The following is a 27,871-nucleotide window of genomic DNA, read 5'->3' on the forward strand; positions in this document are numbered from 1 at the left end:
TGTATGTACATATATTTATTGTTGAAAGGAAATTATTGCTCACAGTTTGTCATAATTTGTCGTCAGCGGGAAATGCTCTCAGTGTTGGCCAAATTGGCCAAGCGGTCGCGACCAAGGTGTGTGAACACTGAAGAAAATTTGTGGTTCAAAGTTACTTAATTTTTTGCACCTTTATTTTATAAGTTAAATCATTCTTCATTTATATTAAATGCATTCCAAATATTTTAGTACCAATAATATTGTTATCTATATATTTTCTTTGAGTGTAGCAACGGATTAACGCTAAAGTAATACATATTTTTGCATTTAAATGTTTAAAAATTCATTAAGATTGTCGCCAACCCCAATTTAAGTCTCGTAAATATATTTTATGTGGCAGATTACTTAATTTTCGCGGCGCCTCACGTGTCTATAACTCTGGGATCGCAGGAAGAGGAGTGCATCATCCACAAAATAATTACAAGGGTCTTCTCTCGTGCACAGCTAAACGTGAGGAGTTTGGATCCAGGCGGAATCCAACTCACACCATAATTTGTGCGACGCCCACATCAAAAGCACAACTGTCTCCCGGTGACAAACATGCGGCTGCTGGTATACCGGCTGGCATGTTGCAGCTCGTAAAAACATAGCGCATTCTGAGGCGCCTTGGAATGTGCGTGGCGTGTTCTAAATCTATAAAAAAGAATCTCGCCAAAGCCAATGCAGCTGTTGCTAGTGGGTGAAAGTGAAAACTTGCGGCACATGTCGCTTGGCCGGAAGCGCATGAAAATTTAAATAAAGTGCCGTGTGGCGCCGTATGTGTGTATGCATGTAAATGTGTATGTTATTTGCGTTCATCTTCAAGAAGATGAATTCAATCACAGTCGCTGCATTAAGAGAGTCGCCGTGAAACCAGAAAACAAAATCCTGGCTTCATGTATTGTTAGGACATCGGCTTCAAAATAACTCTCCGTAAGGCGATTTTCATCCTCCCGGGGTGGGTATTGTTACTCCAGGACAGGGCACGGTAAACTGCGGAATGCAGGCTTTGGCTAATATTACGAGGATTTGGAAGCGAAAGATTTTCACTGACGACTCCATCGGAATTGGGGCGCACCAGGAGGCTGAACAAATTATAATCGTAATCAAACCTCAAGTTTACTTCAGTTGACACACGAACTGAGCAGTAATACGTCAAGCGAGGCGACCACAGGTATTTGACAATCAATTAGCAATAATATAAAAGTCTCAGTTTGCTCGAACATATAGGGAATATATTTCAAAAAAACGCTTATAAAACTGCTAACAATTTTCGTTCGCGCGCCGATTATAGATTATTTGACAGCACAAACGATAGAGTCATCGAGACTTCATATCGATATTGTCCTTGGCGAAATTTGTGTATCAATTTTGAAACCTTTGCATAAAATATTCACGGAACACAGCAGCGCGCCGTAACAGGATGGCTAAAGCCTCATGTGACCCTCTCCATCTGTGCTCCGCATGTGTGTCGACTGCAATTATAGTGTGAAGTGCCTCACAGCCAGGACCTTGTAAGTGTCGTCTATACTTTAGGCAAACACTTTCTTTTTCGGACCAACGTACAGAGGCATACATTGAACCAACTAATGTAATCATAGGTGCTTAAATCTAGAGTCTAGACAGTCCGATTAGATTGGTCTTGAACTGAGCCTGCAGTGCACAATTCCATCCCCTATTTTTTTGGTTGACTACTTTTGTTTAATCCTTTTTTTGCAATCAATCAAATAAAGATTAGACATAAAAATTAGACAATCTTGTGGAGAATGGAATGATGATTCGAGTAAAATTACAGTTTTAAAGCTGAGATTACTAACTAGCTTGTAATTTTAAACAGAAGATCAAAGTCGAGGAAAAAGATGTTGCACTTACGGTATATTTAAAGTATATTTTGAAAATGAAAGGTATATTTCGGTATATTTCCCAGGGTCTGTCGGTCCCACTAGTTCCGCGGTCACTCTGGTCTACGCTGAATTCATTGAAAAAATATAAATAATTGCATTAAGTGAAATAATTAGGCCGGTGTTTAACAATTAACACTTAACCAAACAAAATGTCAACCGCGCAGCGGTCGTTTGTGCAAAAAGTATCAAAGTAAGTGAGAAGTCCGTAGGCTCAAGCAACAAAACAAACAAAGGAACGCCCAATAATAGCAATTACACCCATTTTTCATGCTCTACTCCAGACAGCCTGCTGCAGATGTTCGTAAAAATGTATGCAACTACCACCTGCAATCCAAGTCAGCAGACACAGCGCTCTGCTCATCGGCAGTAAGTTGTATTTTATATATTACCGAAATACTGTTCTGCTTGTTTATTTACTTTATGATGTTGTGTTTTTGGCACCAGCTATCTCCCACAGATCCGCTTGACTATGAGGAATTCCTCGCACAACATATGAACATCATCAACCGGGATCCACTGAAGCACATCTTGGATTTTCCGCAAGGCGATGTAACTGTTAAAATCATTCCTCGAAAGATTCGAACGGTTGATCACATTACGCCAAACGAGAACTTGTACGTAGTGTGTGTAAATTATAACAAAAAGTACTTACACTTATTTTTATTACAGAATTGATTTGCCGCAGCATGTGCAGGAGTGTGTGAACTGCTATACCCGTCCCTGGAAGGTGGTGGAGTATGCCCAAAGGCACTACTCAAGCTCGTGTTACATTCGTCGCATTGATCGCGGCACCATAAGTCCCTCGGCATACCAGCAAGAGTTCGAGATAGACAAAGACTTTGCATCGTTCGATGAGACATTCGCATACAAAAGCGAAAGCTGCACACCCAGCTCCAGGCAATCGATAGCCAGTCTCGCTTCAGTTAGTTCATGCACGGACACTCTGACGCCGCGTGGCTCGTGGGCAAGTTTCGACTTGCGCCGTTCTGTTAACGATCCTCTAATACCGAACTTGCTGAATAATGTACCGCCTGAACAAATCGATCAAACCAATGATGTACGTCGCCAGCAAGATCGACAAGTTGCTCTCTTTTCACTGTACCCGGAATCCGATGCAGAGGAGAGCATTGAACGCAGACTGTTTGCTGAGATCCCAATGGAACATATGGGACACCGCATACAGGTCAAATGTCTGCAGCTTCGACTCGAGCTTGAGGTGGAACCAATTTTTGCTTCTATGGCCATATATGATGCCAAGGAACGTCAAAAACTATCAGAGAACTTTTACTTTGATATGAACTCAGACGGCCTCAAGCGAATGCTGTCGAGCCATGTCCAATGCGCGGACATAAGTACCCAAAGCCACTCGGCAATATTTGAAATTTCTTACCCGAGTAATGATTTGTTTTTGGTCATTCGTCTGGAGAAGGTGCTGCAGGGGGACATAAACAATTCCGTCGAACCTTACTTGAAGGAAGACAAGGATAAGTACCGTGAAAAGGTCAAATCAAATGCTGCAGACTATTGTGAGCGCTTGGGCAAGTACCGAATGCCATTTGCTTGGACCGGCATCTATTTGACAAACGTCTTCAATGGTGATAATTTTGAGCACAAGGATGTTAGCGGTGGAGATCGTGATTCGGCTGGAAGCGGCTCCGCAGGTGGCGGCTTAGGCACGGCCCCTAGCTCCAACAGCTTAGATCGAAAGTCATCCACGAGTAGCTTTGATCAGCTAAGACGCAAAGCAAATGACATGAGCGGAACACTGACCAGGCGTGGTTCTCTCGAGCGAAAGGAGAAGCGACGTTCATGGTCGCCAGATGATTTTGCCAATGTGGTTGAAAACTTTCGGCCCATTACGATAACTGTTCCGAGCTTCTTTAAGCAGGAGGCAGATAAAATGAAAGATGAAGATTTATATAAAATATTACCGGAGCTTAAACGACCGAGTTCAGGTATGAAAAAATACAAATGTATTCCAGGCTCGATTAAGCTGGAAATATCTCCATGCATTGAGGATCCCAAGAACGCACTAACTCCTGAATTGGCTAAAATTAATCCACAAGTTGGAGAAAATCTTCGACCGATCAAAGAAATTCTAGAGTTTCCGCAATCGGCCATATACAATCCGCACTATAGCTATCGAAACTTACTTTTCGTGTCGCCAAAGGAGCTCAATTTCTCATCGCGCGCTGGCTCGGCGCGTAATATTGCCGTTCGTGTTCAACTAATGGCCGGTGAGACCTCCAAGGATGCAGTTAATGCTATTTTCGGCAAATCATCTTGTCCAAAATTTTCATCAGAAGCATTTACGGCAGTCAACTATCATAATAAATGTCCGTCATTCTATGATGAGATTAAGATTGCTTTGCCAGCATCTATAAAGCAGAATCACCATCTACTATTTACCATTTACCACGTGTCGTGCCAAAAGAAGCCACAGGATCTACAGCCCTCTGTGGAAACGCCCATTGGATACACTTGGCTGCCCCTATTGGAGGATGGAAAACTGAAAGTTGGTGAATTTAATCTTCCCGTAATGGTGGAGACGCCACCAGAAAACTATTCTTTTATCCCACCAAATGTGCACCTGCCAGGAATCAAGTGGCTTGACAATCACCGAGCTGTCTTTGCCATCTACGTGGAGGCAGTGACTGCCATTCATACTTTGGATGCCTATCTGGACCGCTTCTTCTTGTTGTGTGAATATTTGGACACTCGCAATATACCTTCCCATATCGGCGAGGGGAATATGGAGGCTGAGTTGAAGAAGTGTTTGTTGGACATCGAGCATGCAAACCGTGAGCCATTAGTCAGGCACTTGCCCCTCGTGCTGGACAAGCTAATTGAATTGTTAGTCACCACGCACAAACTTGGTGGACAGATTATGTCCCTGGGCTCTACAGTATTCGAAGTTCTTTGCTTGGTGTCGTCACTTTTGTCAATATTAAGCGACGATTTAATAGTTGATCAATACGGACGTCAAAGTTTATTCTCAACTTATGTGCAATTTCAATGCAAAATACCGCATCCATTTCTGAGCAAGAAGCGGCTCACCTGCAGCCGCAGCAATACCGAAGACTTGCAATTGAGCGATTCATACAGTTTATATGACAATGTTTCAACTACTGGTCGGAGCTTGGATCGCAAAGGTTAGTATGAATAGTGAATTCATTTCCTTTCAATTCCATAAACTTAATTTTTTTACAGATCTTGCCATTGAAATGCTCAACTCCATTGTTGGTCGCGATGTTCAAGTACGTTTGCTGCACGAAGAACTGGCCCTTCACTGGGTTGTGGCCAGCGGCAAAGCAGCAGAACTAGCCATGGCAAATTCGTGGTTTTTATTCGAGCTTATTGTCAAGTCAATGATTGAGCATTTGCATAATTCAAACACTCTAAATGCGCCACGTAAAAACCGATTTCCACATCAATACAATGATGATCTGTCGACGCTGGTGCATTTAGTTACCACAAAAGTGGTTGGATATCACAGTAATGAACCGAAATTGGCGCAATCTTTGAATGCCAGCCTCAGCTTTTTCATATTTGATGTATTAAGCATCATGGACCGCGGCTTTGTTTTTGGACTGATTAAAACGTATACCAAAGTGCTCATTTCCAAGAACGCGTCTATACCAGACTTAATGAATTATAAAATAGATTTTCTGCGCATTGTGTGCAGCCATGAGCACTTTGTGGCACTGAATCTACCATTTGGCACTGCATATACGATCATTTCAGCACCGTGCAGCCCGACACCAAGTACGACTTCGAGCAACAGTCAAACATCATGTGTAAGTGGACATTCAAATGAGTAAATTGCAATTCTGAGACCTTTTACCTTTTAGGGTTCGCTTGAACGCGCACTGCAAGCTGATCTCAGCCAGGAGTTCCTGCAACAGCACTTTCTGGTCGGACTTGTTTTAAGTGATTTGGCCACAGTAATGGAGGTACCGAATCCCCAATTACATGGAAAGGCCATACGTTGCATTCGCAACCTAATGACTTCACATGATTTGGATACAAGATATTGCGAAACGGAAGCACGCGCCCGAGTTGCCTCTTTGTACATTCCCCTATTATCCATTGTGATGGACAGCATTCCACAATTCCATCAGCATGGCATTGACCATGACCGATTGCAGCAGATTGGACAGCTTGAAGATTATCAAGGACCACAGCAAACTATAGCAGCAGCGACTATCAGTCCAGAAGTGGCATTCGCAATATCGGGAAGTCGCCCCTACTACATGAGTGAACAAGTGAAAAACAAGTCGCCGTTAAGCTCTGAGAACACGCGCCACTTGTTGGTCTGCTTTCTATGGGTACTTAAGAACTTAGAGCGCAACATTTTGTACCGCTGGCTGCTGGGTTTGACCCCTCACAGGGTACATCAAATGCTTCAAGTTGTAAACGTTTGCCTTAAAACTTTCGAGTATACGGGACAGAAGCACATGCCGACTCTAAAGCGAACCAATACACAAAGTTTTAGAAAGACTGCATCCACGGACGTCAAGGATAAACTGGAGGAATGCATAAGAGGCACGAATTCGGCACGCTACGATCTAATCAATCGTCGTAAAGATCGCAATTCGACCGAGAAATTCCGCTGGCGTAAGGATCAGATGCCCTACCGTTCACCCTACACCGATGGTGTGGGCAAAAATGAGCACGATCTGGAGCTGAGCCACTTTATCGAAGGATCATTGGCGACTGAAATTGCGCTTGTTCTACTTGACACTCTAGAAATCATAGTGCACGTAGCTGCCAATCTCCACAATAATTTACTCGGTAGCCTGCTTAAAGTGCTGCTGCATGCACTCTCCCGGAATCAGTCAACGCTGGCGCTACAAAATTTGTTTGCCTCTCAGCGTGCGCTAATTTTTAAATTTCCCAACTTATTGTTCGATGAGGAAACCGACATCTGTGCTGATTTGTGTTTGATATTGCTGAAGCATTGTGGATCGCTCTTACCCGGCATACGCTCACAGGCCGCAGCCTCATTATATTTACTAATGAGACAAAACTTTGAAATTGGAAATGTACGTTTTATTTTTATTATTTTAAACACTTTTTTACAGCTTTAAATTGTATCATTTTAGAACTTTGCACGCGTGAAGATGCAGGTGACAATGTCGCTGAGCTCATTGGTTGGCACCAGCACAGTCTTTAGCGAGCAATCTCTTCGTCGTGCTCTGAAAACGGTATTGGTTTATGCCGAATCTGACTCCGATCTACAGGATACATCGTTCCCAGAGCAGGTGCAAGATTTGCTCTTCAATCTACACATGATACTCTCAGATACAGTGAAAATGAAGGAATATCAGGAAGATCCAGAGATGTTGCTGGATCTCATGAATCGCATTGCAAAAGGATACCAAAACAATCCAGACCTACGCTTAACCTGGCTAGAAAACATGGCCAAAAAGCATCGTGAACGTGCTAATCATACGGAGGCAGCCATGTGCTATGTCCACGCCGCTGCCTTGGTCTCCGAATATCTCAGCATGTTGGAGTCCCAAACTCATTTACCTGTAGGCGCAGTCAGCTTTCAGCGCATTTCCCCAAACACGCTTATGGAATCGGCCGTATCGGATGACGTGCTTAGCCCTGGCGAGGATGGGATCTGCCTTGGAAATCATTTTACTGAGACGGGACTAAAGGCACTACTCGAAGAGGCATCCAGCTCATTCCAAGTTGCTGGCATGTATGAGGCAATGAACGAAGTGTACAAGATTTTGATACCCATCTGTGAAGCCAACAGAGACTTTCTTAAGCTGGGTAAAGTTCATGGAAAATTACAGGAAGCATTTAATCGCATCGCCCAGCTACAAGTAAGCCAAAAGTTCATAAATCAATGCAAGAAATTTTAAATTATATCTTTTAAACAGGGAAAGCGAGTTTTTGGTACATATTTTCGTGTTGGTTTTTATGGAACTAAATTTGGAGATTTGGATCAACAAGAATTTATTTACAAGGAGCCAACATTGACCAAGTTGCCAGAGATATTCAGCCGACTTCAGGTATGCCAATTGCAATAATTTTAATGTACTTACCTCTATGTTCTGTTATGATTTTTAGAACTTTTATACGGAACGATTTGGCCCCGACTCTGTACATATCATAAAAGACTCAAATTCAGTGGACATCAACTCATTAGATTCGGAAAAGGCGTACATTCAGATCACATATGTGGAACCTTATTTTGAAACATATGAAATGCGTCATCGTGAAACCTACTTTGAGAGGAACTTTAATATAAGTACGTTGTTCCTTTCTATTATTTATATTTATCACAACTAACACCTTTTGCTACAATTTAGAACGTTTTATATATGCGACACCATTTACCAAAAACGGTAAGGCTCATGGAGAGCTTCATGAACAATGCAAGCGAAAGACAATTTTGACAACGGCCAACCACTTTCCTTATGTGAAGACACGCATTATGGTAATTAGTCGACAGCAAATAGTCTTGGACCCAATTGAAGTTGCAATTGAGGTAAGCAAACGTCTCACTGCGATCCGAGCACCTTTTAATCACGAAATGTTTTAGGATATTCAAAAAAAGACGGTGGAATTGGCGGCTGCTACAAATCAGGAGCCAGCTGATCCGAAAATATTGCAAATGGTCTTGCAAGGATGCATTGGAACGACCGTTAACCAGGGACCCATGGAAATGGCCAGCGTTTTTCTATCAAATTTATCAAATGGCACAACCATACCGACCAAACATCAAAACAAATTACGATTATGTTTTCGCGAGTTCTCAAAGCGTTGTGCTGACGCTTTGAAAAAGAATCGAAACCTAATACTTTCAGACCAAAAGGATTACCAACGTGAATTAGAACGTAACAATGAACGTTTTATAGAGCGCTTGACACCTCTAATAACTCTTACAGCAAGCCAAAATCTCGGCGTTATTAAGTATGTTTTTCTTTTCCTAACCTTTCAAATGAAATGTTTATTATATATTTTATTCCTTTTTAGGGCCAACGCATACCACAACAAAAGCACTCCATTGAAATGGTAATTGTTGCTATTCAATGGCGTCAAATATCCTCATACAAATCTCCTATAATTCTGCATTTTCATGTCTAGCGTTTCGGATTATTTTAAGTAAGTTGGTAATTATAATTTATTTCATATACCATATGCTATTTACCACCAAAAATGTATTTATTTATTATATAACTTATCACCAGTTCATTTACATCTTAAACCTACCCAAAACTAAGCTGACCAATTTAAGATATTGTATGCCCTGATCCTCATTGATGTAATACACAGTTTGAATGGAAACGCTAAGTACAATTTTCCACGTCATTTTCACCCATTCCCACACATTTATTTTTGTACAAGCGTACAATATACACATATTCCAAAGTAATTTTTAACAGGACAATTAAGTAAATCATAATAAAACTCCATTTGAGGGGACTTTTGCATACATAAATCAATCTTCCTGTGTTCGTTTTGATGGGTGATACCTGAAATAAAGTATTTGTGTCATATTTTAGCACACTTAAGGATTCAATAGGTAAGTCGACGTATTACAAGACTGAAAATTGCACTGCTGAAAATTGTTCGCTAGAAAAACTAGGGATGATTTTCGTATGACACCGATAAGATATTTTTTCAAGCACAAACGGTTTGCTAGCAGCTGAACGGCGGGCAGTATTCAGATCGAAAAAAAAGTCTGAAGAGCCAGATGACTCGCTCTGTCTATGAGGCTAAGCGATAAGCCCCGCCATGGAACAACTATTTTTGCGCTCATGAAACATATTGGTATTATATAGTATTTTTTTTTTTTGATATTTAATCGCTACAGCGAAATTGGTTGGTCGCAGAGATGAGTCCGCATTGACCAGATACTTCAGTTTTGTGTTGAATATTATAAAAAAGTTACTGAAAATTTTGAACTAAAAAAAAGAGTTGTTTGCCGAACGAACACTAGAAATGTAATTTTTGTATAGTATTTGTGCTAGTCTTAGTTCAATATGACCAGGTGGGATGTTGAACATCGATATTATTGTGGAATCGTATATCGATATATTAATTGATACACGTAAACGAATCACCGGCCTGGGAGATTAACGAAAGAACCACGAAGACATGCTGTTTAAGGCTAATTCTTTATCCGTAATTGCATTTGTGGCATTGGCGGTGGCCTCCACATCAGCCGATAAGGCCACACCTCCTCCCTGTAGGGCCTGTAGCCTGCTTGTAACATCTTTCAAAGTTGGCCTGGAACGCACCAAGCGCGGACATGGTGGTGGAGATACTGCTTGGGAGGAGGAAAAACTACGTTCCTATAAAAACAGCGAAGTTCGACTCGTGGAGATCCAGGAGCGGCTTTGCTCGGAGGCAGAAGTGGCAAATAAAGACCATTGCCACAACCTTGCCAACGAGCACGAGGCGTTGATTGAAGACTGGTTCACACACAAGCAAGCCGAGAGTCCGGACCTGCAATCCTGGCTGTGCGTTGAACAGTTGAGCGTGTGCTGTCCGCCCAACACCTATGGACCAAACTGTCTGCCCTGCAGCGATTGCAGTGGCAACGGTATGTACACAAAACTGCATTATCGATGAATATTTATTGTGAAAACATAACTGTTGCAGGCAAGTGCAAAGGAGCCGGAACGCGAAAGGGCAACGGTAAATGTTTATGCGACGCTGGCTATGCGGGATCGAATTGCAAAGAGTGTGCCCGTCAGTATTATGAATCATTCCGGGACGAAAACAAGCTCCTGTGCACACAGTGCCATACTGCGTGTGGCGATGGCGGTTGCACAGGGGCTGGTCCGAAGAGCTGCCGCAAATGCAAGGATGGCTGGAGCATGGATTCGGAAACAGGATGCGTGGATATCAATGAATGCCTGGAACAGCAGCGCCCGAACGCATGCCGTGCCCAGCAGTTCTGTGTGAACAACGAAGGATCTTTTACCTGCCTCGAATGTGATCGGTCCTGTAATGGTTGTGATGGCGATGGCCCAGACATGTGCAAGCAGTGTGCGGATGGCTTTGTGCTCAAAGATGGCAAATGTCACGGTAAGTGAATGTCTGGGAACACTGTTTCCATCTATTGAGCTCTATCCGTCTAAAACAACCACTTTGCACTACATTTCTTGCGCACCTGTATTTCCAAAGACCAATCCGCGGAGGAGCGCGACTCGTATGTGAACTTCACGCGATTACTCACCTACTTCGGCATGTGTGTGGCCACTTGTGTTATCTTTCAAAGCTCCACACATATAGGCTGGGGCTGTGTCGTTGGTGCGGCTGTTGCCGTATACATTGCCGCCTCCGAGTACTGGCTTAACTCCCCACAAGCCGGCATTAATCCCGAAATCGACACAAAGCAATTAGAGGAGCTGATTATGAAGTCATTATAAGCCGAACTGAGCCATCATTAAGCATTAAGCTACAAATTGGGCCATAGTGTGTTTATTCTATGAATAAGTCGCGGCAGGCCAATTCGCGTGAAAGATCAGCAGTATTCCTGATTAAACAAAATGTTCGTAAATGTCCTAAAAGATTTTTCATATTGTTTTGTTTGCAGTCATCAGCGACTCGGAAACGCTGCTCAGTGAGGAGCCAACGCACAATGAGCTGTAGATGCCACTGTAGTGCATGCACATGCACACAATTCTTAGTCAATTTTAGTTTTAATAGGCAGTAGTAATATTATAAGCAACACTGAAAGTTTAACTAAATTTACATGATTTTTGCCAAAGTGAATTGAGAAATATTTTCTGTTTGTTCCACTCAAAGAAAGTTTTTTCTTGTTCAATATTCGTATCACAATTACATATTTATTATATATTTGGTTTCAAACATTTACAAAATCACAAATACATCTATAATAATAAACTTTGAAGTATCAATGATTAGTTTTGGACTCAATGCACTTCAAAATGGCTGTTTTGAAATGTTTCCCCCAGAGAGAAATGTTGGCATGGAATAAATCTGTTTGGATTTATATCCAACAAACATAATACAAGGTTGCAAAATATTCTACAAGTTAATGTACACCGCCACCAGCCACAATAATACATTTAATCTAAATGAACTAAAAAAAACATAAATACGATCGATCCTTCACTTTTGGCCACAAAGTTGTTTTAACACAGCCCCAGAGTTCCGTTTATCATTTATTTCTACGACCGTGTGAGATGGCTCTGACTTGTGCTAGCTGCTAATCCAAGCTCCTCATCGGACTCGTCTGAGTCTAGGGGACTGACACGAATCGCCTGATACCACTTGTTGGTCAAGTCCGCCATCTGAGACTTGCACTCGTGCAGCTCTTGGCTGTTGAATCGACGCGTGAAGAACGGAATGAAGTACTTGCGATCGAGGCGGCCAAAGCGATTACGCGCCTGGGTGAAGGAGACATCCTCCTCTTCGGTAAGTTCGGACAAATGCTCTGAATCGATGGCCTGTCCCCACTCCCTTGTCTTCGACAGAGAGATCGACTTTGAGCGTTTGCGGCTGTTGCTGCTGCGGCGCGCTCCTGGTCCTGCTCCCTCTCCCTCCACGGATGAGTTGCGTACAGTTCCACGTGGTCTTCGTTTCTTTCCAGGCTTAAGATACTTCAGCAACGGCATGGTAGAACCACCCAAAACCAAGGTTGTAAACAGCACGATAATCAACCTACGGATGGAGTATTATAGAACGTTTTGTTTGTACTTCAAACGAGTCTGCGCTTACGTGGTTGTAATAATTACGTGGCGCTTCTCTTCACTGTCAAGGTTCAAGTGCAAAGATAGCGCATAGGAAATGGCTCCACGTAAGCCAGAAAACCACATAATAAACTGCATCTTGTTGTTGATTTTGTGCTCGCGGAATTTGTTAACCAGAAATGCCAGAGGAAATATGTTGCAGGCGCGTCCAATAAGACACAGCACGATCGCCCATATAACAAAAGACAACTCCACCTGGTGCTTGAATGAAAAGATCGCTAGTCCCAGATAGGCGAACACACAAGTTTCGGCTATAAAGGCCAGTGTTCTCATTGTCTGCTGCATTGTGATTTGAGTGACCTGAGATTGGAGTAAGTTTGTGTTTAGGAAGAAAGAGTAATTATAAATAAATGCACACTTGCCGTGGACAAGTTGAAATGTGTGTAGTGAGACATGACGATTCCACAAAACAAGATGGCCATGATTCCTGTAACGCAAGAACAATTAATTAGTTATTAGGAATTGCATTATATTATTATTATTTACCGCTCAAGTGAATTCCCTCGGCTAGAACGTAGGGTGCGTAGGTAAACATCAGCATCATGGCAAACTCAAGTGACGGATGCTTCCGCAAGTCAATGTGCTTCAGCAAGAGTGCAGAAATCAATGCAAAGATGACTCCGATGCCTGCCGAAGCAAAGAACATGGCACAGAACGTCTTAAGGGCACTGAAGATTGCCTCTCCCGTGCTGGCCTCTGCATTTGCATTGGCAGATTGGGTGATGGATGCGGTTAACACAATCGATATAGCGTCGTTTAGAATGCTCTCGCCGAACACCAACATGTTAAGTATTGGATCAACATCCAAGGCATGGAAAATGGCAACAGTTGCGACAGGATCAACAGCGGAGATGAGCGATCCAAAGGCGAACGACTCTGAAAAGCTAAGCCTGCGGGAGAGCGAATGAAGTTAGCTAAAGTTGAGAAAACAAAGAAATCTACTTACCGAAATGCCACCTCTGCAAGACCAAGCAAGTATATTCCGGCTCCGATGACCAATGCGGATATGGTGGTGCCAAAAATGGCAAAGACTAGAATTGAGCCAATGTTCTGAAAGAAGTTTCCCTTGTGCAAGTTGTAGCCAGACTCAAATATAATAGGCGGCAGGAGGACAAGGAAGAAGCCCATTGGGGAAAAGACCTCCTCGCGCTTCCAGCTGCCAGTTTGGCCAGACATAACGTTCAACGACAGTCCAATAAAGGCACCCAGGAATACCACCACGATACTCTCGGGTAAATATTGGAATCCAGTCTGCAGCATTAAGTGTATAAGTAGGATGCCCAGCATAATTACGCATATTACGAAGAACAACGACAGGGACGAGTTATGCTCCTGCTCAACGGCATGTAAATCAATAAGCGGAGGCTCCGTGACTAGAGTAGAGCTGTTTCCCTTCCTTGTGGTGCTCCCATTGATGGGCGAAACAGTCGAGACTGTGACGTTGATCAATGGATTGCTGGGTGAGGAATTTACATGACTGACGTTACTACTTTCGGGTGTAGCAGAATTGTTAAGAATTGTATTTGTCGGTGATTCCTGCCCGCTGTTGTCCAATGCTGCCGTTTGCAGTGCGAGACAAATGACAGCTGCATTCAAAAACAGCGACCAGCGGATATCCTTCATGTTGACCGATGCTGTAATAAGCGGATCGAACGCATTTAACTAATATTACACAATTTCAACAATTTGTTTCCCTTTCATTACAGAAAAAACACGACAGTAACAGTATCAGCTGTTTATCAGCCAAATATCGCAGCGTTGCCATATTATATCTGTAACAACCAGATACGCGCTAGCTCCCGCCGAGTAAATATTTGAACGGAAATTGTGCTTGTAATAGAGTTTAATTGATTAAAAACGAAACGAAACGAACTATACAAAAACAAGATTATTAATCATCAGTTCGCATGGCGTCGTTTCGACTTTTGTCAAGTCACGTTGGCGATGGGGTCGCACGGGTCAGCACTGATAACTTTTGTGCAGAGATCTAGCTCGAAATTGACAATTTCAATGTTAGAAGACTCTACGGTGGGACAACCGTGTAACTAGGTCCGATTTTCGAGCTTAACAATACAGTGCCCATTCGCATATTTTAACTATGTGCTGAAGTATATAACAGACATCTGTGTATATTGTTTTGAGCCACACGCGATCAGACCTGGGGGGTCAAAATCATTTGAAAGATAATGCAGCTTGTTTTTTTCGGCTATTCTCAGTCGGAATTTAAAATCTTTACTATATTTGTTATGCAGAAAGCTGATTACCGAGCGCCTTGATCTTGGCAGACCTTGTTTGTCGTTATCATGACGTGACCATATTGCAAAGAAATAATGTACAGATGGCTGGAAAACCCTAAAACCTTATATATTTAATTGATTAGGGTCGTGATCTGTCATCGACCGACGGATCTGTCATCAGGTTATATCATATCACTCAATTAAGGGATTGTGTTGCAATTTATAAAATTGTCGTTCACAAGAATGTGCCGATTCTAAGCTAAACTTAAAATTGTTGCTCAAGTAAGCAGCTTTTATTCGAATAGTACCGCATAGATTTGGTTTTGATAAGCTCTCATTTCGTGCCGACTCATCTTTCCGAGTTGGGGCGGCAAAAAATTTATAAATTAACATTCGGTTTCACTGACCGGCCACAGTCGAAATCTGTTCGAGCAGTAGACAAGTCGTGAGTTGAGTTCTTCGAACTTTGAAATTGTCGAGCCGCCCAATACAATATTCAAATTAAAGTAAGTACAGAGCACCCAGATCCGAGGAGTATATTTTCCAACAGTGTGGCAGCACCCACAAACAGCTGTTTTTATCAGCGCAAAGGAAAAAAACGTGGAGATGTTAAAATTAACTCCAGAACGCTAGGAAAGTTTCGCGAGACCCCAACAACCTACAAAGAGCGCCACCGTAAACCCCAAAATATATTCTCTGCCAGTCCGCTCCCGCTCTTGACAAATTCTCGCGAACGAGGTATAAGTTTTGAAACTCACAAAAAGCGTGCGCTCTTTTTCTACAGAACCGTCGCATAGATTGGACGTGTGTTGGCTGCGCTGCTGATTAGGTTGCTGTCGCTGAAACATTAGAGAATCAGTGTGTATAATTTTATTGAATTAATAGCAATAGGAACTAGTGTACAGTATACAGTATACAAAACACAAAGCCTCTCGAATAGTTAACCGTCTGAAACGTGCGTGCCGCCGGTGTGTGCTAGAATCCGTCGTTGCTGTGCTGTGCTGTTGTGAAATGCAGAAACACCAGGCGTTCGCCGCATGAAAGGAAAAAGTAAAATACGCTTTGTGATTATATAAAAATATACATACACTTTACGAAAAGCGTGCAAAACCGGAAAATGTCTAAAGCTAAAAAACAGCACAGCACAGCGACGGCGGCAGCGGCGGCAAACTACTCGTACATGTGCAAAATATTTGTGAAATTTTGTGAGAGTGTGGAAAATCAATTTGTTCATGAATATTCTCCCCACTAATGCCAACTGTTTGCATCGTTTTTTTACACAGCTTCATCCAGAACGAACCAAGAGAACTCCAACCAAAATGCCGCAAAAGACAAACGGACACAGCGCCAATGGTTGCAATGGCAATGGAAACTCCTATGACATGGAAGATGGACAAACATTCCTATTTACTTCCGAATCTGTTGGCGAGGGACACCCAGGTAAGTGCGGTGTTTCCGTCCCTTAAAATCTATGGCCCAGCCTTCTGCAATTGCATCCCAGGTATCTCCTATTGCATCATAGTGCGACCGTGCATCTGCGTACATATGTATGTATGCATGCACATGTACATTCATATATGTTCGTATGTATGCAAATCGAAATACATACATACGCACGCTCTCGCACTTGGCGTCTGCGTCAGTTTTGCGGTGTTTCTGTTGTCTGTGTTCTGCTCCTAACCTAACCGAAATTATTTCTCCTGGCTAGTCAGGCAGCTTCTTTGTTGACTGTGGCTGCTGCTGATATCTTTTGTATTGCAATGTTGCTTGGAATCTAACAAAATGGCGGCACACCCCAGGGGCACGCACCTTTGCTCGAGCGACTATCCCTCTCGTCGAACCTTATTGTTACTACAATTTACGCTTCTGTTGTAGTCAGCTGCGGAATGAGATTTTGACTGTGTGTCGAGAAACGTGCTTGTTTACTCAGCAGTGGTCAGCGAAGCGGTCTAAATACATACAGATCTACATATCCATGTGCATGTGCCGGTGCTGCGGTGTAGACTTCGTTAGATTTGCAATTTGGAGATGCAATTGATGCATCGAAATACATCACCAGCTGGCGCCCGTGGACCCTGACAGAACGGAATGTCTGCCCTCAAACAGCTGGTCACTCTCTAGCCCCCACACAGCTGCGACCCAACTTTCTGTTTGTGGGGCCGACGCAATTTATAGACTGGTTCTTTATCGTTCTCTACTCTCCCGCTCTCACACGTTCGTGGATTTTGCGTCATGCGCACCATGTGCTTCTGCGGCTACACGTACATGTATGTATGTATGTATGCATGTACTCTGCCTGCGTTGCGTATATGCGTATATATGTACATAAATATATACATTTGTACATAAGTACCTGTTCTGCAGAAGACGATCAAAACATTGACCAAAATGAAGGAAATCCACGTTGGTTTTCTTTGCGGCGGCTTCTATGGCAACGAGTTACTCAGCTTTTTAAGCGTTTCTTGCTTGCGAATGGCAACCACGTGTTTTGCTCTCGAATGTGTGTTCGCCCCATGTCCAACACCGCCTTGCTATTTGTTTATATCAGTAGGTCCAGTTGTGTGTGTGTGAGATACAGCTACATACGTACTAATATTATTTGCTGATAAGAGAGAGCGACCTTTTATACTACGCATTGATTGCTTCTACCATTTTATAATGCTAATTAAGGCGACTCCAGAAGACAGCCCTTGATGACAGGATTGATGTTTGATAAGAGAGGGGGGAGTGTACCCCGAAAGAGAGGACCTGGAAAGTTACAATTCATTTCACCTGTCTCCCCATGATGAATGAGTGACGTTAAAGGTTCTCCAAATATAATGAACTAGAACAGTCCCTATGTAAATAACATGAGTCGCAGTTAAATTCTTGGAATGTATTTACATATGCCCATAAGTTTAGCGTGTTCCCAAGTATTAGTTTTCTTGGAACGATCATTTTCCCAGCTGTAATCGAGACGATGCGCCATTCAAGTGACTCAACAGTTTTCGAGACGAAGTGTGGAAACTGTTGCTGACACAAGTTTGGAGTTCAATAACGCTGTTTCCAATGAAAGTTGCCGAAAAGTTCTCATTCCGCCAACGTGTTGCGTCTCATTTTGATGGCAACGCGACTGGTGTCACTTGTGGTGGCGTTATACGATCCCCAGGATCTCATGTGGGCATGCGTCTTTTTTATTATTTGTGCTTTAATCTTTTGTTTGTACAGCGGCATCGCAGCGTTGGGCTTATGTTCTGAGTTATGGACATAAAGTGGCATTGAATTTCACTGTCAATCGCAGACTGAAGAAATTCAAATAAACTGCATGGCCCAGCAATTTTAGCTGTCGCGCCTGGGCGGCGACACATGTAGACGAAAAGCACATAACTGGCAAATATTTGGCACACACTTATCCACCCAACCTCTCCCTCCCAGTATCCAAAAATGTTCATATAATTTTCATCGCTTTCTTACCTTTTTTTGCAGACAAAATGTGCGATCAAATCAGCGATGCCATCCTGGATGCACACCTCAAGCAGGACCCCAACGCCAAAGTAGCATGTGGTAAATTACAACTCAAAAAGCAAGCATCAAGCAACAACAGTGATGGTCACAAAAGCCGAAACTCTAAGCTCAATGGGGAGCTCTAAAGCGGGAACCTCTTAAGAGTGATAGCAGCCAGTCAAAATGCGCCGATAAGGCTTTTTATTTTGTCTGTAGCGTCTGTCCATCAGTAAATAAACTCCTCTATAAAGTAAACATTAGCTCAACAATCGACGCGTGTGTAATGATAGCCGGCCTATTGCGGCACCAAAGACAATAAACAAATGTGTCCCATCCAGAGTGAAGCTTTAGGGAACCTACTGGAGTTGCTTGACTTGTTGCCGCTGGTCTTGTTTTAAAACAAAAATTAATCTTTTTTTTATTTACAGAAACTGTTGCAAAAACTGGCATGATTCTGCTCTGCGGCGAGATCACATCGAAGGCGGTTGTTGACTACCAGAAGGTGGTACGTGAGACGGTCCAGCATATTGGCTACGATGACTCCTCCAAGGGTAAGTTTGACCAGGTCTATCGTAACATATAGACACTATTTGTGGGCGGGATTTCAGGAACTTACCATTACATCCATGTGAAAGCCAGTAGTTAACTTAAATCAAAAATCAAATCAAAATTAAAAAGGTTTCGATTGGAAGACTCTAAATCTGCTTGTCGCCATTGAACAACAGTCCCCAGACATTGCCAACGGTGTGCACATCAACCGCGAAGAAGACGACGTCGGTGCTGGTGATCAGGTACAGCAAAAGATTATCCGTTCTCCTACTACCGCCTAGCACCTAAGTGATGTGCGGAAAGTGTGTGCGTTTGTTCGTTACGTTTACATTTTGTTCAATGTTTCTCTTAAATCGTATTTTTCTCCCATTTACTTTTGCTCGCTCGCAGGCCAACCAGAGATTCATTTCATTCAAAAAAGAGACCAATCAGCCAGATAAAATCGTTTTGCCATATAACATCTATTTTAATGTCACCAAAGTACAACCCAAGGGCCAGGAAGTTAGCTCATTTCAGTTTGGATCAACGATCCTTAACACTCCCAATAAATATACCCATATAAAAATTAAAATTGAAGACAGAGAATGTTACACGTTGAAATTCACAATTGGAAGCCTCGAGCAAAACAAAACCATTTATTGGGCGCATAATCATTGCATAAACTCATCTTGAACGACACTTTTGGGTATTCTAACCACATAAATCGGGCATTCTACCAAACCCATTCATAAGAATACCTCATATAGACCTTCCACGAAGCGTACCCATATGCCAACACAAAGTATGCATTGCATGGGGCTTAATATTAAGGAACTTCCCTGCAGTTGTCTTCATCACAACTGACCTTAGGTTTGGCTTCCTTGACACAGGTGCAACGACTAGAAATTAAATTTCAGTCATGCTCATATCGAAGATTGAAGATCCAGCAACTAATTATAAACATTTTTTTACATATAAACTAGAATAAAAGGGTGAATTAAACTCATTTATTATACATTATTTACAGACATTTTCCCTCTGTGTGTGTGCAATATTGCTGCGCTATTTTCTTTTATTCTTTCTCTCTCGTTTCATGTGTACAAAAAACACGATACAAACAAACCAAAAATCATGTATCTTTTACGATATTATCCAATTTGCAAACTGATTATTCAAAACTCAAAGGTTTCGATTTTAAAACGTGCAACGTGCTTTTGGCATTGGACCAACAATCTCCCGAAATTGCTGCTGGCGTGCATGTCAATCGCCCCGAGGAAGAAATCGGTGCCGGAGATCAGGTGTGGATTAGAAAACATTAAACCGTAAAGTAATTGGCATACTCGGCAGGCCGAGGATCGTATGCCCTTTCCCAAGAGTTGCGCCTGAAGGATGTTTTCTTGTCATTTTTGGTTGCGGGTCCAGCATATCTGTTTACTCCTTGGTTTTGGCTGTTTTGGCGATTTGATAACTCTGTTGGAAAGGGTTTTACCGCCACTAATACAATTTGATGTTGCACATATTCCTTTATAATTGTTTCCTATACATTTTCGTAACTAATTGAGCTTGTCGAGACTCCTCTGTATTGCGATTACTTTTGAAATCATTTGTAGTATTTTTCAGTTGCAAATTCTGCTGCTAAATCGCAACGCAGCCGGCCCATCCCAGAACATGCACTTCATCGCCTCGCTTGTTATTTGAAGCCAACAAAATTTGATCAGAAATTGATCTTATGTATATTATTCGATATATTATTAGTCTTTCTTTTCTTTCAAATAACAAATGCGCAAAATCAAGGCACACACCACTGCATAATTTACACACAAACATACATGCTGCACATACGCTCTCTTAATTTTATTTTACTATTACTTTTGCTACTCCCACCATCTAATCCTTGTCGCTTGAATCATCCTCCCCTCCTACTAATCCTAAGCATAAATGTATTTTACTTATTCTACTCACAAACGGGTAAGGTTCTTTGTGTTTGGTTTGTGTTGCTTTCGTTTTGTTCGTCTTATCATAAAGTGCAATACTTAAGCGTTCTTTCCAACTATTTGCAGGGCATCATGTTTGGATATGCCACCGATGAGACCGAGGAATGCATGCCACTCACCGTCGTGCTGGCCCACAAGCTGAACGAAAAGATTGCAGAGCTGCGCCGCTCGGACGTGTTCTGGTGGGCTCGCCCCGACTCCAAGACTCAAGTAACCTGCGAGTATCTGTTCAACCAAGGCTCGGCAGTGCCCAAGCGTGTGCACACCATTGTTGTGTCCATGCAGCACTCGGAGAAGATTTCGCTGGAAACTCTGCGCTCGGAGGTCATGGAGAAAGTTGTGAAAGTTGTCATTCCCGCCAAATACTTTGATGCCAACACCATTGTCCACATCAATCCGTGCGGACTGTTCGTCATTGGTGGTCCCATGGGTGACGCTGGTTTGACGGGACGCAAAATCATTGTGGATACCTATGGCGGCTGGGGTGCACATGGCGGTGGTGCCTTCTCCGGCAAAGATTTCACGAAGGTCGACAGATCTGCGGCCTACGCAGCACGCTGGGTGGCAAAATCCTTGGTCAAGGCTGGCCTCTGCAAGCGTTGCCTGGTGCAGGTCTCGTACGCCATTGGTTTGGCCGAGCCGCTGTCCATCACCGTGTTTGACTACGGCACTTCCCATAAAACACAAAAGGAACTGCTGGAAATTATCAAGCGCAACTTCGACCTTAGGCCCGGCAAGATCGTGAAGTAAGTGAAACATTGGACAAGTCTTTATAGGATTGAATTTAACCTTCTTTTTGTTGTGTTGCAGGGACTTGAACCTGCGTCAGCCGATTTACCAGCGCACCAGCACATATGGACACTTTGGACGCGACGGCTTCTCGTGGGAGGAGGCAAAGCATTTGGAGATCAATTGACTAGATGCCGACGAATCGCTGCCGCCGTCACCGTGTGCTAAAAGGTTGAAGCCATCAACAGAGACAGCAACAGCAACGTAATTTTTAGTTTTTGTTTGGAAAATGAGTTCCGAAGCGAGCGACCTCTCGCTTGGGATTCAGTTTCCAACTGCATCTGCGCTCTACACTATTTAATTTAAACCATTTCGATGTGTGCAGTCCTCACACACAGCTAAGTTGTAGTTGTCATACTATCCGCATATAATTACTTAATAGAGAGCTCCCCTAAAATGATGATGAGCTTAGTATAGAACTTCACGCTCAGATCTGTTATCGCAAAAAAGAAAATAGCCACCCAGCCCGACCCTCCTGGCCTCTTTGAAATTGTATAAAATCTTGGATATGATTTGCCTAGAGATTACACAAACATTTCTCATGTTTCAATTGTAAATCTATTTTTGTATCTTTTATTATTGTGTCGTATGTGTTGTCGATTGTGCATGGTATAAGTTTTACCCCAACAAAAGTTTTTAAACAACAAATTGTAAACAAATTCCTACACACACACACCTTGTCCCTGTATTTCTGTAGCCAACTATAATATAATGTATTTTCCTTTACAAAAATATATTAAAGATCCAAACGAATGACCCAAATGCACACAAGTATGTATGGGTGTTTTAATTGTAACAGTACTTATAATAGGAATCACCGCAATAAATAAAAACAGATAAAACAATATTCGAAAAATGCGCCAAAAGACTCTCCCTACACAAAAGTTTATATTTTATGTCTGTGTGTGTATGTACAATACGTGGAAACTTTCACAAAATACAATGATAATTGCAATAAACTTATGCGACAATCTATTTCTCTTGCTTCCAGTTCCCAGTGGGCCTTTTGTTGGTAGAAGTTAAGGTAAGTTTCATTTAAAATATTTATTTTATTTTTACACTTATTGGGATTTATTCTGTATATCACTCAGCAGCTCGGCCGTACAATTATCTATAATTATATTAAAATTCGTCACAGCACGGCGCAACAACTAACGTATGGCATTTTCACATTAAACTTTGTTTTTGGGTTACCAGCACCAACCTTTTCCTTGGTCATTCAGACTTAGTAATTGTATGATGTAAAATTAAAGTATTTAGTCAACAGCTGCAGGACGTAGGCGAACATTTGATTGGACGTTGACTTCTTCAGTCGCTGCCGTATCATGACATACGCCGCGATGGTAAAGAGCAAATAAAAGCCAATCAAGCAGAAGACGGACCACAGATAGTGCATGTTCTCGAAGCCCAAAAAGATCAACAAGAACTCGGATTTTTTGAACATGCAAAACATTTCGGTGTCTTCGCAGATTGTGTCGCCCCGGCCGTAGTCGTAGAGCGCTGCCACCAGCCCCTCCATGCCGTGACGCAAATAGCTGAGAGACATCAGGAATCGCATGATGGGCGATATGTATGTATCTTTGCCATAGCCAATGCCATGTATAGATAGCAAGATCAGCGGCACTGCCAACACCGGGCCCATGAACATGCCATTCTAAAGAGGTTGAAAGTTGATTGAGGCTTTTGGAAGAGAAAATAATCAAACTTACCACCAGGCTTAGGCGACTGGAAATCAGCAAGCCAAAACTATCCGAAGTTAGGGCCGTCAGAAAGGCTATCGTGAAGAGCATAATGAAGCGGAACCACTCCAGCGGCTGGCTGGACATTAAGTACACAATCGATAAATAAATAACAGCCAGTACGAACATCGATGGCAGCTTGGCAGAAATCATAGCAGCATAGTAGGAGCTCAGGCGGTACCACTGGTTGAAGTATTCCCGCTTCAATAGATTGATTTCCGAGGGAACTGTTGACAAGAAAGTGTGTTTAAGGAGCTAAGAAAACAGAAAGAAAAGCTGACTTACAGTAGAGCAGCACCGGCATCATGGGCAGGTACAAGTAAGCTATGACAATGGTGAACATAAAGCCAAAGTTGAACAGCGCCTTGGATGCCAGGCGGCCCACTCCCACATAAAGGCCTCCCACGATAAGTGCCAGCACTATGTTCATGTAGAACTTGAGCTTGATGTATGACTGGGAAGATTTAAGGGAGATTTCGAGTTGTGTTGATTCATACTTAATCCATTACTCACTTTATCCCGCCACATTTGTAGCAACATGCGGCACAGCAGCAGCTTGTACTGCATCCACCAGCTAGATTTTGCCTGCAACAGCTTTGGATTAATTTCCTCATCGAAGTGCTCCATTTCGTAGAAGGACGATGCGCCGGATGTTGTGTCGGTTTTTGTGGGTGTCACTTTGCCATCGTCCCCTGGCGGAGTCCAACGCGTGACCTTGCCATTGGCAATGGCCTCCACCATTGGCTTTTGGTACGCATCGCCATACTCGTGACAGGCCACCTCAATGATGAAGTCCGCTGGGTTGTATGTGAGCGGACAGCTCAGCCCCAAGTGTTGCATGTAGGGCACAATGTTGCTGCCACTGCCCTGATAAACGCACTGACCTTCGGCCAGCACGTAGACCGTGTCAATCATCTCAAAGATCTTGGCGGATGGGGTGTGGATGGAGCAGATAACAGTGCGCCCGCCAGCCGCCAACATCTTCAAGAGCGACATGCACTGAGAGCTAGACAGATCGTCCAGACCGCTGTCGGGTATACATTTAGTTAGTAAATATTTACAGATTTATTCGCAATTCACTTACGTAGTGGGCTCATCCAGGAAGAGCACAGGTGGATTATTGACCAGCTCTAGGGCCACGCACAGACGCTTTCGTTCACCTCCCGACAGCCTTAGGGCCTTTGTGTTTTCTGATCTTTTCAGGCGCAGCATGCCCAAAATTTCATCGATCTATATAGAAGTTGAACAAATTAAACCTCAAATATAAATGCGTTTGTGGCTGCCTACCACTTCCAGCTTTTGTTTTAAGTTCAGATCCAATCCCAACTTTAAATGTGCAGCCAGGAGCATCATTTCGAGCACAGTAAATTGCGGATCAAGAACATCTGTCTGAAAATTATGCGAAATGCAATCAACCTGCGATGAGTAAAGTTATTATATGTACCTGCATTATATATCTGGACATTTTCCGAAAGACTCGCATATCCCTTGGATTATTGTTGACTAAAATCTCACCCACATTGCTGACAGAACTGCAGAAGATTTTATAGTTTGAGGTGCAGCTTCAGCTTGTACAACATCTTACCCAAATCCCGCTAGCAGATTCAACAGCGTCGTCTTGCCCGCTCCCGAGGGTCCCATAATCGCCGTCAGTTCATGGGAGCGAAATTCCCCATTCACTTCGCGCAAAATCTTTTTCGTATTTTGGGCTGCAAAAAGGGTTTGAAAGGGGAACTTTTATTAACTAAATAGTTAAATAATTGTGGTTAAATGGCACATGCGAGTATGGAATTTACGTCGATAATTGTTTGCTTAATATGTGCATTTAAAGCAGTACAAAAATTATCGGTTAGTAAGACGGGACATGCATTGCAATTACTGGGAAATGCTGCCCAATTATCATTCTTAATAAACCAATATTAAGCACGATACGTTGATTAGCATTTATTTAGCTGTAATGTGAGAGTCACTTACCATTGCACTTGTCCGGAACTTCACAATTTAGTCCCGCAAATTGTAAATTAACTGCTGGCCACGCGGGCAAATACTTGAATCCGGTAACCGACTGAAAGTCCTCCGAGTGTTCGGCTAGCTCAAGGCTGATGGCATTGATGTCGCTGCTGTACTGCAGCGAACTATTCTGGGAGTTTGTGCTGCCTTTGAGGCTGCTGCTGGTGGTTTGCATCTTGATTTTGCCTTAATTAAGGTTTAATTCATTGCCCCTGAAATTAACGATGGGAATTAACACTTTGCTGTAGGCTTTTCATGTGTTTTACAAGATCTAACACTGATGATAACCTCTCGTTACTCTACGGCGCTTTGCGTTTCGTTTCGTTTTGGAATTTCTTTGTACAATAGAATCAATTAAAGTTCAGCATTAAGTAAATATATATTTAAACCAGTTTGTCGAAAGTATTCACTGCCTCGCTCGTTGTCTTTTGTTCTCTTTCTTTTTATTCTAATTAGCGATGCGGGCACTTGAAACCCACAAATGAGTATTAGCATTTATTACAATTACGCTTCGATACGCTTTGAAACGACCACAAAACGCGCTGCTTTCGTTCTGGAAACTAATTTCGCACTGAGTAAAGAACTTTTTTCAACGCATTTCATTTCCCCGCCGGCCGGAGTGGGATCGCGCGAGTGCTGCTGCTGCTGCTGCTGTGCCAGAGCGCTGCTCGAAAAATAAACTCAGATTTTCAATTGATTGAAAGCAGTACGGGAACGACGCGACCGACTAGTGGCCGCAGCATGAATTCTGACCGATTGACTGACTGCCTGACTGGCTGACTGTATGCCGATCGCATCTGGGCAGTTGGGTGTGTGTTTGTGGGGGAGAGCGAGTGTCACGGGTTGCTGGTGAGTAATCTCAGTAGAGACAAGCAAACAAAACTTGTCCAGAATTTTGCAACTACCACGAATCGGTGTCTCAGCTGCAGCAGCAGCAGATAAGCGGAGCGGCAACTTCCAGTTCAAGTTGCTGTTGCAGTTGCAACTGCACAACAGTTGCTTTCGGGAGTACAAATGTGCACGAGTGTAGAGAGCGTTATCAGCTTATGTATACATATACATACATATTATGTACATATGTATGTATGGCAGGGCAATGGCGGAAGCTTACATTCAACTGATATTTAAGGGCTACAGCTGATAGCAATGTTGTGTACTACTTTTTCGTTGTTTATCTTTGCTTGGCTCTCTCATTGAATGCATATGCTCTATGTAATATCTGGAGAGTTCTCTGAACTGCTGAAACTGGGCTTTGTTCGTGGAAAGTCTTTAGCGGCTGTGTGTGGAATACAAAATAGGAGCAAGTGCGTGACCAATGGCCTCCACCTTCAAGCTTTTTGTATACATTTGAGGGATGCCAAGCACCTCCACACACTCTTTATAAATATATCCAACAGTTTGGTGCAAATTGCCACTGAAAGGGTATGCAGTGGGCGACTTTTCGTTGCTTGTTTTCTTTTTTTTGTGTGTGAGTAATGGTAATGGCGCATGCAAATGCATTGAAGCGGCGAATGTTGAACTTTGCTTTGGCTGTGCGATATATGATTAAAAATCCCACATTGTCCACATTGTCCACTCACGTACAATACATGTACATATCTCTATGAAGCATCGATCAATTTCACCATTCTAATATAATTATTATGTACACTCATTATCCCCACACATTTATTAGGGTATTCTGTCCAATATCTATCTCCCAGCGTTATCGCTGACTCCAACCGGATACGTTGTGCCTGAGCTAATCCCGACTGCAATCAGTTTGACTTCTCGGTGGGTTTCAGACGTTATCAGGATTATGTGATCTAACCAAAGCGATTCCCTGCGTTGACCCAGCAATCGATTAAACAGTGCCTGCTGATTGTATGTGCCCCAGCCAGAAGCGGAACACATTTTCGTTCCTACAAAAAAAGAAATCCGAAGACACATTCTCGCAGCCATTCGACTGTCAGGTTCAACGAACGCGCTTAGATATTGCTGCTGCTGCTGCGGGGTACCGCGTTTTATTATTATTTTGTCTTTACAGCTGCGTAAATGCAGCACTCACTGTCGCCACAATCGTAGAGGGAACGGGGAGGGAGAGTAGCGGGAGGGGGTCATAGAGCTGCATTGCACTTACTCCACTTTCCTTTTTGTAGTTGCTAGCTTTCCACTCTCTTTCGCCTGCCGAGGCAGCTGTGTCTGGGTGGCATGGATGGTGGGAGACTCAGCGACTGAGCGTCGGAAACAACGAAACCGGCAGCAGCAGCAGCAGCAGTCGACTTGTTGCACCAGCGACCGAAAATGTACTGAAAGCAAATGAAGGAAGAACAACAACAGCGTGGCAGCCCCCAAAGAAATTGCTCAGCCCCCCGCAGTCTACGGCAGACAAAGAAATGTGAAGAGAGAACACTTCTAGGCAAAGAACGAGAGCTTTTTGCTCAT

At 42.9% G+C, this 27,871-nt stretch overlaps 5 protein-coding genes across 15 annotated transcripts; 3 read left to right on the plus strand and 2 right to left on the minus strand.

Moving 5' to 3' along the window:
- The first annotated feature begins 1,965 nt into the window (after positions 1-1,965).
- Positions 1,966-9,375, plus strand: LOC117901209 (dedicator of cytokinesis protein 6). Of its 4 annotated transcripts, XM_034811864.1 has the most exons (14): positions 1,966-2,112; positions 2,204-2,288; positions 2,367-2,536; positions 2,592-5,074; positions 5,133-5,719; positions 5,774-6,967; positions 7,028-7,759; positions 7,817-7,948; positions 8,007-8,187; positions 8,249-8,427; positions 8,482-8,852; positions 8,916-8,954; positions 9,027-9,044; positions 9,131-9,375. In XM_034811864.1, exons 1-14 carry the CDS (start codon positions 2,072-2,074, stop codon positions 9,144-9,146), a joined length of 6,228 nt encoding a protein of 2,075 aa, XP_034667755.1. In that variant the 5' UTR covers positions 1,966-2,071; the 3' UTR covers positions 9,147-9,375. The 4 variants fall into 4 exon arrangements, 3 of the variants coding, with proteins under 3 accessions (XP_034667755.1, XP_034667759.1, XP_034667760.1); XR_004649310.1 differs by having other exon boundaries at positions 8,916-9,044; XM_034811868.1 differs by having other exon boundaries at positions 9,027-9,375.
- A 615-nt stretch (positions 9,376-9,990) lies between these two features.
- LOC117901215 (cysteine-rich with EGF-like domain protein 2-A) lies at positions 9,991-11,710 on the plus strand. Of its 2 annotated transcripts, none has more exons than XM_034811883.1 (3): positions 9,991-10,488; positions 10,548-10,976; positions 11,488-11,710. In XM_034811883.1, the coding sequence occupies exons 1-3, from the start codon at positions 10,041-10,043 to the stop codon at positions 11,541-11,543; spliced, it is 933 nt and encodes a 310-aa protein (XP_034667774.1). In that variant the 5' UTR covers positions 9,991-10,040; the 3' UTR covers positions 11,544-11,710. The 2 variants fall into 2 exon arrangements, with proteins under 2 accessions (XP_034667774.1, XP_034667773.1); XM_034811882.1 differs by lacking the exon at positions 11,488-11,710 and adding an exon at positions 11,076-11,446 and having other exon boundaries at positions 9,992-10,488.
- Positions 11,711-11,718: 8 nt separating this feature from the next.
- On the minus strand, positions 11,719-14,386 carry LOC117901212 (sodium/hydrogen exchanger 8). Its single transcript, XM_034811875.1, has 5 exons — positions 13,614-14,386; positions 13,154-13,557; positions 13,030-13,094; positions 12,636-12,967; positions 11,719-12,578 (listed from the first exon to the last, which is right to left on the minus strand). Exons 1-5 carry the CDS (start codon positions 14,288-14,290, stop codon positions 12,086-12,088), a joined length of 1,971 nt encoding a protein of 656 aa, XP_034667766.1. The 5' UTR covers positions 14,291-14,386; the 3' UTR covers positions 11,719-12,085.
- A 1,008-nt stretch (positions 14,387-15,394) lies between these two features.
- Positions 15,395-22,464, plus strand: LOC117901213 (S-adenosylmethionine synthase). 4 transcript variants are annotated; one of them, XM_034811879.1, is made up of 7 exons: positions 15,395-15,410; positions 16,188-16,344; positions 18,370-18,447; positions 18,816-18,938; positions 20,101-20,213; positions 20,976-21,655; positions 21,720-22,464. In XM_034811879.1, the coding sequence occupies exons 2-7, from the start codon at positions 16,224-16,226 to the stop codon at positions 21,823-21,825; spliced, it is 1,221 nt and encodes a 406-aa protein (XP_034667770.1). In that variant the 5' UTR covers positions 15,395-15,410; positions 16,188-16,223; the 3' UTR covers positions 21,826-22,464. The 4 variants fall into 4 exon arrangements, with proteins under 4 accessions (XP_034667770.1, XP_034667769.1, XP_034667771.1 ...); XM_034811878.1 differs by lacking the exon at positions 15,395-15,410 and adding an exon at positions 15,494-15,642; XM_034811880.1 differs by lacking the exons at positions 15,395-15,410; positions 20,101-20,213 and adding exons at positions 15,503-15,762; positions 19,066-19,178.
- On the minus strand, positions 22,243-27,734 carry LOC117901210 (ATP-binding cassette sub-family G member 1). 4 transcript variants are annotated; one of them, XM_034811871.1, is made up of 10 exons: positions 27,567-27,734; positions 25,412-25,659; positions 25,023-25,146; positions 24,882-24,969; positions 24,725-24,826; positions 24,522-24,667; positions 23,951-24,464; positions 23,723-23,891; positions 23,408-23,664; positions 22,243-23,352 (listed from the first exon to the last, which is right to left on the minus strand). In XM_034811871.1, exons 2-10 carry the CDS (start codon positions 25,620-25,622, stop codon positions 22,924-22,926), a joined length of 2,040 nt encoding a protein of 679 aa, XP_034667762.1. In that variant the 5' UTR covers positions 25,623-25,659; positions 27,567-27,734; the 3' UTR covers positions 22,243-22,923. The 4 variants fall into 4 exon arrangements, with proteins under 4 accessions (XP_034667762.1, XP_034667761.1, XP_034667763.1 ...); XM_034811870.1 differs by lacking the exon at positions 27,567-27,734 and adding an exon at positions 25,966-26,407 and having other exon boundaries at positions 25,412-25,633; XM_034811872.1 differs by lacking the exon at positions 27,567-27,734 and adding an exon at positions 25,950-26,407.
- Between the last annotated feature and the right edge of the window lie 137 nt (positions 27,735-27,871).

The sequence above is a fragment of the Drosophila subobscura genome, chromosome U (genome assembly GCF_008121235.1).
Source record: "Drosophila subobscura isolate 14011-0131.10 chromosome U, UCBerk_Dsub_1.0, whole genome shotgun sequence".
Lineage (NCBI taxonomy): Eukaryota > Metazoa > Arthropoda > Insecta > Diptera > Drosophilidae > Drosophila > Drosophila subobscura.

Excerpts from the sequence above, each read along its gene's own strand:
- LOC117901212 (XM_034811875.1), bottom strand. The coding sequence starts at position 14,290 with ATGAAGGATATCCGCTGGTCGCTGTTTTTGAATGCAGCTGTCATTTGT. Across the intron at positions 13,095-13,153 it reads CGAGGGAATTCACTTGAGCG|GAATCATGGCCATCTTGTTT; the intron begins GTAAATAATAAT and ends CTTGCGTTACAG. Across the intron at positions 12,579-12,635 it reads CACGTAATTATTACAACCAC|GTTGATTATCGTGCTGTTTA; the intron begins GTAAGCGCAGAC and ends CTCCATCCGTAG.
- LOC117901210 (XM_034811870.1), bottom strand. The coding sequence starts at position 26,050 with ATGAAATGCGTTGAAAAAAGTTCTTTACTCAGTGCGAAATTAGTTTCC. Across the intron at positions 24,970-25,022 it reads AATCTGCTAGCGGGATTTGG|TTCTGTCAGCAATGTGGGTG; the intron begins GTAAGATGTTGT and ends AATCTTCTGCAG. Across the intron at positions 23,665-23,722 it reads GATGCCGGTGCTGCTCTACT|TTCCCTCGGAAATCAATCTA; the intron begins GTAAGTCAGCTT and ends TCTTGTCAACAG.
- LOC117901213 (XM_034811879.1), top strand. The coding sequence starts at position 16,224 with ATGCCGCAAAAGACAAACGGACACAGCGCCAATGGTTGCAATGGCAAT. Across the intron at positions 16,345-18,369 it reads TGTTGGCGAGGGACACCCAG|ACAAAATGTGCGATCAAATC; the intron begins GTAAGTGCGGTG and ends CTTTTTTTGCAG. Across the intron at positions 18,939-20,100 it reads CTACGATGACTCCTCCAAGG|GTTTCGATTTTAAAACGTGC; the intron begins GTAAGTTTGACC and ends CAAAACTCAAAG.
- LOC117901215 (XM_034811882.1), top strand. The coding sequence starts at position 10,041 with ATGCTGTTTAAGGCTAATTCTTTATCCGTAATTGCATTTGTGGCATTG. Across the intron at positions 10,489-10,547 it reads CAGCGATTGCAGTGGCAACG|GCAAGTGCAAAGGAGCCGGA; the intron begins GTATGTACACAA and ends TAACTGTTGCAG. Across the intron at positions 10,977-11,075 it reads CAAAGATGGCAAATGTCACG|ACCAATCCGCGGAGGAGCGC; the intron begins GTAAGTGAATGT and ends GTATTTCCAAAG.
- LOC117901209 (XM_034811864.1), top strand. The coding sequence starts at position 2,072 with ATGTCAACCGCGCAGCGGTCGTTTGTGCAAAAAGTATCAAA. Across the intron at positions 2,289-2,366 it reads CAGCGCTCTGCTCATCGGCA|CTATCTCCCACAGATCCGCT; the intron begins GTAAGTTGTATT and ends TTTTGGCACCAG. Across the intron at positions 8,853-8,915 it reads CAAAATCTCGGCGTTATTAA|GGCCAACGCATACCACAACA; the intron begins GTATGTTTTTCT and ends ATTCCTTTTTAG.